Consider the following 10,203-nt stretch of genomic DNA (forward strand, 5'->3'; position numbering starts at 1 on the left):
AATATCCAGGAAGGTTCAGGAAGACGCGTTCAAGGAGAAGATGGATATTCAGTTTTTGTAAACAAGATGCATACGAGAGTTTTGCTTCCCGGTCCAATAGCCTGTAACTGTCCAGTTGATGTTTTCTAATAAACAACTCCGCAGCGAAGGCCTTCTTCCTTTCACCAAACCTAGACAGGAGAAGTCGAAATGCAGAGATCAGGTTCGAACCTCGGATCCTCCTGTCATTAAATTCGCGCTCTAATTACTGAGCCACTGCTCTTATAACGATTAAAGCATGGCGAAAGACATAGAACGAGGAATAAAGTCGGGACCCATAGGGGAGATGTGAACCGGAGGAGGCACGACAAAGGTAAAGAAAACTTCGGAGCGACATGAACTAGAAAGATCATGTTTTCACTTCTGTCCGAAGTTGGCTTTCAAACCGCAGTTTTCACATGCATCTAGAGTTCATTCTCGGACTTTCCTCAATGGTTCGTTCTAATATTATTGACAGAATGCTGTGAATTCATCTCACCATTTAGCTTTTTGATATTTTGTTAAATTTGAAAGAGTTGGAATACCTGCCATCTGGAAAACATCGTTCGCCATTACAGTCATAGATTTCCTCATACTAATACGAAGGAGTTGTTTGTCAGTCTCAATTTGCACCGGTGAACAGGGCTGTTTGTGGTGTGTACTTTCATACACGTTTGGAGTCGATCACCTGTTGTTTTGTCGCTATCTGTGACTTCACTGGGCTTTTTACAAGACGTAGAAGTTCTGTGGTAACTAGTCAACTCTCAACAAACGTTCTTTGTGAGGAGTTTGATACGGTTTAGCTTATTTTCCACGATTTATCGAACCTATTACTTCGTGCTTGTTTTGTTACAACAAATTTTCATCCTTTTTCATTTACACTTTTTTGAAGGGGATGAGAGGCTGAAGCGTTTTTGTGTGAACAATTTTGGATTGGACACTGTGCGTGACATTGTGGAAGCTCTCAGTCGACCGTTGGACTTCGATGAACGAGAAGGTGATATCATTTTTTATCAAGATGTGCATCTTGACCTTTGATGGGTTGTTCTTGAACAAGCAACCCAAGTTGACGTACCCTTCTTTTAGAAGGACCTGTTTGCATCGCACGGGATGCTAGTCTTTTTCAGTTTCTCGGGTACCCTAGTGCATAGGTTAGTGAAACCTAGTGTACAGCTGTCTGAACTCGCCAGGGGGGGGGTGTGCTCGATGAGTAGAAAACTCTGTGATGAATCTCTATTTGATGGGTAGTAAAACAACCGTCTTTCGAACAAATCTGACAGTGGTAACTGGTGACAGAAATACATATATCAGGCACGTGCTACGCGTGTTGAGCTATACCAGGTTGTACATAATTGATGGGATCTGGTGCCCAAGATTGGTTGTGGACAACACTCAATCTGTGCATGAAAGGTACCCCACTTGGCAAGATCACCGAACTAGCTATAAAAAAATCTAAGACTAGCAAGCAAATCCGCCGATAAGCGGTAGTTCCTCGTAGCTTCACCAAACTCATTGTACGTCGTAGAAGGAACTCAGAATGAATGAGGTTAATGGTGAGACAAAGGGAAAACTTCTACAGACTGTAACGACCGACGTGCGCAAAAGAAGCTGCTATTGTGTGATGTATGATGTGAAATTTCCCAAATAATGAGCCAGCACATGCATGGAGCGTAATTTCACAGGTTCCGTTGGCGGGAGAACGTTGTATTTAGATCCCTCAATGGTTAATTCGCAAACTTACTGATCGTTAGATCCGAGGTTGCAACCTAACCGTCGACTGCTGCTGTCTAGGTTCGAGTAACCTAGCAGTATCGTAGCCCCCCTTGCTTCCATGACAGCTGTGTTACAGCTGAACGATTGTTTATGTTGACCAGTTGTTTTAATCGTCTGTCTGTGGTAGTCCTAACGACATTTAATACACACTATACGTGACACTAATGGTGTGCCTTGTGAGTGTATATATTCCACAGACGTTAAGGCGCCAATTCTCGTTTGACTTCACAGTTGGCCGATTTACTTTGATGACCTACAATTCCGTACTTCCTGTTTCAGACCACTTCCTCCCGTTGTTTCATTCATCGGCTATGAGTTTGACAGACCTAAAACCCGGTATGCGTGTTAGCGGGCGGGTCGAAAATGTGACCACGTTCGGAGCGTTTTGCGACATAGGCGTCCATCAGGACGCTTACATTCCACGACACTTGTATCCGCGGACAAAACAAGCTGCAACGGACAATGGGCTGTTCACCCTTCGTTTAGGTGATCGGATCTCTGCGGTGGTTGGTCAAGTTCAAGTTGCTCAAGGTCGAATCACGTTAGATCAGGTGACGGTCTTACCGTCGATTGTACAGATTTGATATATATATATAATTATTGTCCATTCGCATTTGCCAATACTATTTTTATACGTTCTGCTTTTTTGTAATTCATTCGGCTTTTTCACATGGTGCGTTCCACTGGGAGAAAATGGTTGGTTGGGTTTTGTATGTCAGAATCTCAAACTGGAAACGTTCGTGGTAGGAAAACCCAGTTGAATTCTATTTTTTATCCGGGGTCCATCAGTTTCCCAATTTAGGGTGGATTGATAACGATCGATAATGGTTCAGCTTTAACACCCCTTCGGTGCCTAGCTGCCGTGCCACCGGAAGGAAGCACGAGGGCTGGGATACTGTCAGTTCGTCCAAGCCTAGACGGGAAGTCGAGAGGCAGAGGTCGGGTTCGAACCACGGACCTTCCGACTTTCTGCTCCAACCACTGAGGCATCTCGCCCCGATGAAAGACCCATTGAGGTTTTAAACAGTTTCATCGTATATCTCTGGTGCTTCTGAGTACAGATTATGAAAGAACGAATACTTGGCCAATGCAAGTCTTCAAATGAGTTAACTCCACTACTTGATAAGTCTCGGCCAAGCCACATTTAAAATCCTGTAGTGTTGCTCTGAGAATATACATCTTTCTACAGAAAACAGCCGTGGGATAAAACACAGTGATGCAAAATGTAACAAAAGATCACGGTTTTCGTTACCAACCGTTACGCTTGATATAAAATGGGAATGTATGATAGGAAAAAGGACTCAAATGGAATATTTAACCTATGGAGCTAATGAGTCAGTATTGGTCACATGATGTTACTGTTTACCTGTTGACGAGGCGTGACTTCTCGCTCGACAAGTTGACGTAGGTAGGTCACGGCTGTGAAACGTGTCCCCTGGAAAAGTGCAGCATGTTTTCCTTAGTATTTCTGTGCCCATTGGGCCCCAATTAACAAGCACACTGATTCTCACCATCCCATTCCATGTAGTTCTGAACAATGGGCATAACGTACAGGAGGCTCGGACACTTACCACTCGTTGTCTGTCTCTGTATACCTTCGGTTATCCGGAACTTCATGCTTGATTGATAGAGGTCGGCGTCCTTCACGTAGCAGGTAATCTAATGGAATGTTGAAATTGAAGAGAGAATCGGCACATTTGTATATGCCTTTCCATCTGGTTTTTGTTTGTCTCACATTCCGCCAAGTAAGCAGGACCTCTTGTGTTTGAGTGCAGCTGAACTAACTGTATCGTCCATCGAGGGGCGTCACATGAACACGGTCTATTTCTACCCGCAGATTCCACGCAATATTTCCCTTGGGACGCACCGTTGACACAAATTCGTGAGATATAGACGCAGTATACTGCTTACTAATGTCAGCTCCCTTATGATTCCTATCAACAGCAGCGTGAAATAACTCTGGTCACTAGTTTTCAAACCGCTTAGCTGGAATAAACTTTAGCTTTGTGAACATGCCATTTCAGTTCCCGATTTCTGGGTTCTCTGATTTGTGAACTATATCCCTTGGTAGTTCGTGTACTCCTGTGTTCAGCATTTTTACGCCATTTTTGAAAACTTCCCGAAATCACTTTCCAGTATGTGAACATGTTCTGTTTGTGGCGCACCAGCAAGGTAATCCCATCGGCTTTGTAGCGACATGGAAGTTGATCATCCAAGTCGCCTTCGGATAGGAGGATTCCTTGGGCTGTTCTGTTTGAATAAGGAGATTAATTTCGAACTCACTACACCATCGTTCAGTTACTCTGTATCTAATCTCAGTTCACGAAGATGTACTTAACTTGCGCGTGTGTCAAAACACCTGCTGTTTCCGTGTGGTTTTGGTCGTAACTGCTTGTATTCTATCCTACTCCCTGCAAAGTCGTACGGACAGTTGTCATTAGGTGAGGGTGTTAGACTAATCACAGACCAATTTCGTAATTATCTCTGACTGATTTGCATTAGGCCATAAAACGGATGGTGCTTGCCGGAAATTCGACATAAGTGCCCAAATATTTGGAATACCAAAGTGACCTAGCGACGTTTGTTTGTGTGGTGGGAAAGGGTTCGGGAGGTATATCGGTGGACACCGAACTGCGCGGGCAAATGATACTTCCCGGTTACCCAGGCCGAGGAAGGGGGTTTGGTTGAGGTACCCCACCTTGAGCCTCTGACTCGAAAGTCTGACCCACGAGGCAGTGGGAGAATGTAGGGTTTTCTTTGGGGACCCTGCCCGGAGCCGATGACTCAATAGCCTGACCTGCTCGGCTGCAGGGGGTTGGCCTAACCCGAGGGCGCAGGGAATAAGGCATTACTGTCTCATTCCTGATGCGGCTGCGCACAGCAGGTGCCTTTTGAGCAGCACTGGGCTCTTTGGTTTTAAAGTATTTCGACCGTATTGGATACTGCGCCGGTGGTCACCGTCAACCGTTGGGCAATCGGAGCGTGCGGTTTTTGGGGCTGACCTTTTCTGGCCCATCCTTCCTCAGGGGAAGGCAGCATCGCTGCTTCCATAAATATGGACATGCTGGTCGCCTGTGGGAAAAACTCTTGTCGCAGAGGACAGTACGACTTTACTCCGAGACCGCCTCATAGCACGATCACTCGTAGTACTTGTATGGACAGCCAAAAACGTCGAATCGATAGACTGGTGGATCCTCCGAGGTCAGGCGTTGCATTTAAAGGAAATTGTAGCATGTTGTCTAGGCGTCACACTACTCATAAGCTTACCGATAGCCCTCGACCGTTCTCAACATTTTTGGGGTTCATAAGATAGGCGCAATCCGCGAGTTTTCCGCAATCTTATGTTGTAATTGAACCCAATTGGATATATTTTGACAACTACTCATTTTCACAGGAATTTGTTTTCGACAGAAGACTCAAATGAATCCAGTGGATCATTATAAACGAGGATTCAGCTGATTGGATATATTTTGACAACTACTCATTTTCACAGGAATTTGTTTTCGACAGAAGACTCAAATGAATCCAGTGGATCATTATAAACGAGAGATTCAGCTGGATTCAGTCAGCCTCTTGACAAAGCCAAATTCGTGTGCAACCCGTATGATGTTGTGCTCTTTTATTCTGGGCCCGTTTCATAGAGTGAAAAGTTAGTGAGATTGACTTGTATGAGGTTGAAATCAGCCGGGTTAGATGTACATCATCTCAATTATTTTGAAAGGTTCATTCAAACAAAAAAGGGAAAAGCAACAAAATCAAACCCCAAACTGCATTACTCTTCAGCTTCAGGTCACTAGTTGCACACAGTAACGAGACCAGCCAGTTTCTGGCGTCTGATAAAAAATCTCAGGTGTGACATGATCGGATTTAACGAGCCAGACGGTGTACCAATACCTTCGTTTCAACGTAGCCCCACACCATGCTGTTGTTGTGCAGGCCCGTTTCGTTTTTCTCGGAGCTGCAGAATCCCAGGGGCTAGTCTGATGAAGCGAAGTCACATGTGACACTGCCTGTATCCATATTGGTTTTTCCTCTAAAGGGAAGCTGTATTGAATGACAATCCGTGCAAGCCCATCCGGATTCCCAGACACCGAAATCCTAGTCACAGCGGTATTATGAGTCTGATGCAACCGGGTCGTGATTTCTGTGTTCAAAAACGGTGACCCTGTCACACTGATGGGGACGATAATTGTGGCTGAAACGGGGTTCCTTTTTATCGAAACTAACAGGTAGCCGGAACGGACTTTGTACTTTTCATCCGCTTTACACGGTCATTACGAAGATCAGTTGGTTTCAAGAGAACCCGTTTTATTTCAACCACCGGATTTTACCTGGACTTTTCAACCACGAATCCCGTAATTTCAGTTCAAAAACATTGGAGCCGTATTGGATAAGTGACCTTCGGTTGCTACAGTTTAGTTTCCAAGCACTTTCAGGATACTCGCACTTGGAAACAATAAAATGCAAGATGACCGTGACAAAAGAATATGACCGCCTTGATTTTCGAACTCTGCTTGGTCGAGGATGGATCAGCGCCAAGTTTAGAGTAACACAATAACCAAAAACGGCTGAATAATGAAATAAATGATTCGTTTTGGCGTCTTTGTTGCTCATCGATTTGTCTCGGTCCGTGTGTCCTCATTGAGTCATTGACATTTCGAGATTTATTACCGAACTGTGACAAAACGCATCTATTATGACCATGTGGTTGTCCGAACACATCAATACATACTGAATGAAAAGAAAAAAAACTGCGTCAAGGCAGCTAGAATGTGTTACATTTCTTCATTTGCCCGCACTTCAAACATGGATTGTTTACGACCGTCTTCTATGCAAATTTAAACAGGATAGCCAGAAGGACTAAGTGAACGCTGTTCACCATTTCGCGGTGAAGTGCACTCAAACCTCTTAAAGCTTTAACACTTCTCAAATTAAACTATTGCCTTCCTGACCGATTAGATATTTGAACCGTTTGAATGTTTTCTTTAGAAGGAAAAGTGAGTTTTTTTTAGAACTGGCAAGGTGTACCCGACTTTTGGCCCTGCATAGCTTTTCTGCGTTATGGTGAGTACGGCCGGACGTTCGCATCACGTGGCTCGTCAAGGCAAAGCACGATGATAAAAAAGACTCGTGGTAGTCATATGACCAATCGATTAGATCCGAAGTGGATGTCAGTGAATTTGTTACACCAGTGGAATTTCCCTCTATGAAAAAAGGAATACTTGTTACCGCGGTTAAGGTCACATAAAGCAGAGAAACGGATGAGTAGGTAGCTACGCAAGTGAAATTTTCGTTTTTTGTTGTCAAACTGACAAGGAATTCAAAGAACGAGTCATCCGATGTGCGGCTCAGTCCTGCAAGCCGCAGTAGATGATGATGCATGTTCTATTTTTAGTAGGTTTGTGAGAGTTGCACCATGTTTGCCGTAGTTTCTGGAAGCAACCTTGTGCCACTGGTCGTGACAGTGCTCAGTTCTAGAGTGAAACGTTCCACTTGAAGTCCAAACAAAGCACACTAATCGTATTCGCATCTGCTGAACTTCGTTGTTGTGTGTTTGCACGATCCAATACAAAGAGGATCCAGTCAGTCCGTTGCTGGCACACATAACTAATTCGACACGAATCACGGAACAGAAGTTCGACATGGTTGGTCTGCACTTCTGATCGATCGAGTGTACTGGTACACAGTACGGTACGATTTGCGTTTGTATCGAGATGGTTTCGATAGACCAGTTGGTGGATCACTGAAGTGATTTAAAATCCGTTCGGTTCATCAAAGTCATTTCATCTGCGCCGACCAGAACTTTAATCCAAGTTTTCGAGAAATACACTCATTTGTTAATCAATTTGGTTTTCAACTGAATCTCTCGTTTATGATATTCTACTATTGAATATGCTGCACATAGACCGCTTTATGTTTCAGTTGGCACGGTATTCGAGATATCGCAGTATATTTTTTGATAAAGGAAACTACTCACAAGGTTGCTGAAAACTCTTCGACAGCCCACGACCGGTTTCGCCCTTCTTGGGGCTCATCAGATAGGCGCAGTCCCCGAGTTTCTGTAAACCCTATGTTCTACTTGAGCCCAAATTGAACTGTTTTCGAAGAGTTTTCAGCAACCTTGTAAGTAGTTTCCTTCATGAAAACATGCTGCGATATCTTGAATATCATGCCAACTGAATCATTAGGCGGCCTGTGTGCAGCTTATTCAGTTGTAGGATATCATAAAGAAGAGATTCGGTTGAGTCTTTGGTGAAAACCAAATTGATTTGCAAATGAGGGTATTTCTCAAAATCAGTCCAATTTGGGTTCAAGTAGATTATAAGGTTTACGGAAACTCGGTGACTTTGCCTACCCGATGAGTCCCAAGAAGGGTGAAACCGGTTGCGGGCTGTCGAAGAGCTTTCATCAGCCTCGTGAGTAGTTTCCTTTATGAGATTTTAATCCGAGTTCTCTTTTTTCAGTGAACAAAAAAGTTTAATGAGGGACGCACTATCAAAGTGACCTCATGAGTTCAATGATTTGTTTTCCTAAACACTTAAAGAATATGGCAAAGCCCTCTAGGTCAATGACCAGTGCGAATTATGACCAGTCATAAAATGCTTATGGACACAATGCCGGGCTTAGATGATCACTCAATAAATGCATTTATCCAAGACGTAAACTCGAACTATGCTATTCTAAAATTGGTCGAACTAAGCGTTGTACGATTGAATTAGTTCCAGTGCCATGACAGTGTTACTGGTCGGAAACCCACGTGGACCGGTTTTGGATTTCTGTTCTGATTTTACAGTGAATTAAATTGTTCGATACTGAGGGGAGTTTGGCGAAATCTTTCTTGTCATGTTGAAACACAATGTACTCTTGATCCTCTCGGACAGTGGCACTGGCTATAACGACTTCAGCGACATGAATGGCTCTGAAATTTGCAAAAATGTGTCAGAACTAACAATCCGTAGAAAAGCAGTCGCTCAAAAACCGAACTAAGACAAAAGAAAGATAACGGAGAGCTGTCGGTGTGTCGAAACATCGGCAGTTCGGGTGCGCTAACAGGAGGTTCATCAGACTCCCGATAATTTGTTCGTCGAGCTAGAAAACTAGCGTGAAAACGTTGACCAAACCGAAATCATTACCTGTGTTCGTCGAACTTCAAACTAAGGAGGCGACTGAAACTCTGTCCAATGGCTTCAAACCTGAGGATTTTTCCGATCAGCTGACTGGATCACCTTGTCCATTTGAGGACCCAAGCACTGTCACTCATGATGCGCACCATATGCGCACAATCTGCCAATATTACTGTGGAAATAATGGCTACTAAAAGTACGCTTCAGTGAGTTCTTACCAGTAAATGATTACCTGTGCTACCGATTCTCGGTCAAATTTGAACGCAGTGTTCTAAAACCCTTATGAGATCGGCCTGAGTTCACAGGCGTAGGTTGAGCATTCAACTAGACTATTACTTCATCAGAATATGTGGTCCAACACAATTCACCCTCACTAGTTTACCAAGAGCTGAGTAGGCTTCGTTCGTCCACCTGACTCGACCTTTGGTATTGCAAATATCTTCTGGGAGTGCTTTGCATTCTTCGTTATTTGTGACCGGATGCTCACTGCCTGTTTGACATGAAAGTTGCTTGTGTCAGTCTCTCCAAGTTCAGGTTTGACATATCACATCAGCTCATTTACAGCGGATGTTGCCAAAAGTTTTCTTCTCTAGGACGAATTCAGTCACGTTATCACAATCACAGTTGCAGGGTATGAGTAAAATGATGGCGTGACATTTGCGCTTGTGTTCTAGGGTTTTGAGTTCCCTGATAGAACTTTGAGTCACGCGTAGGTTTGACTATCCCTCAGTTGTCCGCATGCATGGCATCAACAGGTACGCAAGTCTGTCTTCCAGGTGCCATGCAGTATCAAGATCCGCACACCAACCAACGACTACCGGAATGTTGGCTCTGTAGTGTGGGTTGCGGTCGTCCCTTCCGAGGCCAGTCTCGTTACTCCGACCAGCGATGCGATCACAAAGAAAGCATGAGAAAACGAGTCAAGGCAGGCTCAGCAAACGGGACAGGAACGAGGGTGGATCAACTGGTCAGCTTAGCACATTCACACATGCCAATACTCAAATGTCATCCGGGACGGCCTTTGTGGCAAGGCCGAGTAGAGATGAGCAAAGTAAGTGAAGCACAAACAAATGAGTTGGGGAAGTGACAATCAATACCCAACCACTTCTAAATTTCAGTCGCCCCGGCGGTAACTGGGCCCAAAATAACGTCCTGTTTCTCATTATATACCATAAATTGAACACAAATTGGAGATTCAATTTCCAAGGAAACAAACAACTCTTTGCTATCAAAGGACTTGGTTACCTGGACGAAATTCATTGATGACGTCCAGTTTGTCGTGAAGATT

General features: G+C 44.1%; 1 protein-coding gene across 1 annotated transcript in view; it reads left to right on the forward strand.

Moving 5' to 3' along the window:
* Positions 1 to 9,966, forward strand: part of T265_12992 (hypothetical protein) — a gene marked incomplete at both ends in the record, with an annotated part of 35,998 nt that extends 26,032 nt beyond the window's left edge. The window contains 3 exons of the mRNA XM_009166666.1: positions 911 to 1,015; positions 2,071 to 2,363; positions 9,610 to 9,966. Of these exons, the coding sequence (XP_009164930.1) occupies positions 911 to 1,015; positions 2,071 to 2,363; positions 9,610 to 9,966 (755 nt within the window). The remainder of the gene's footprint in view (positions 1 to 910; positions 1,016 to 2,070; positions 2,364 to 9,609) is intronic.
* Positions 9,967 to 10,203: the final 237 nt, after the last annotated feature.

Source organism: Opisthorchis viverrini (genome assembly GCF_000715545.1).
Source record: "Opisthorchis viverrini unplaced genomic scaffold opera_v5_29, whole genome shotgun sequence".
NCBI classification, from domain to species: domain Eukaryota; kingdom Metazoa; phylum Platyhelminthes; class Trematoda; order Opisthorchiida; family Opisthorchiidae; genus Opisthorchis; species Opisthorchis viverrini.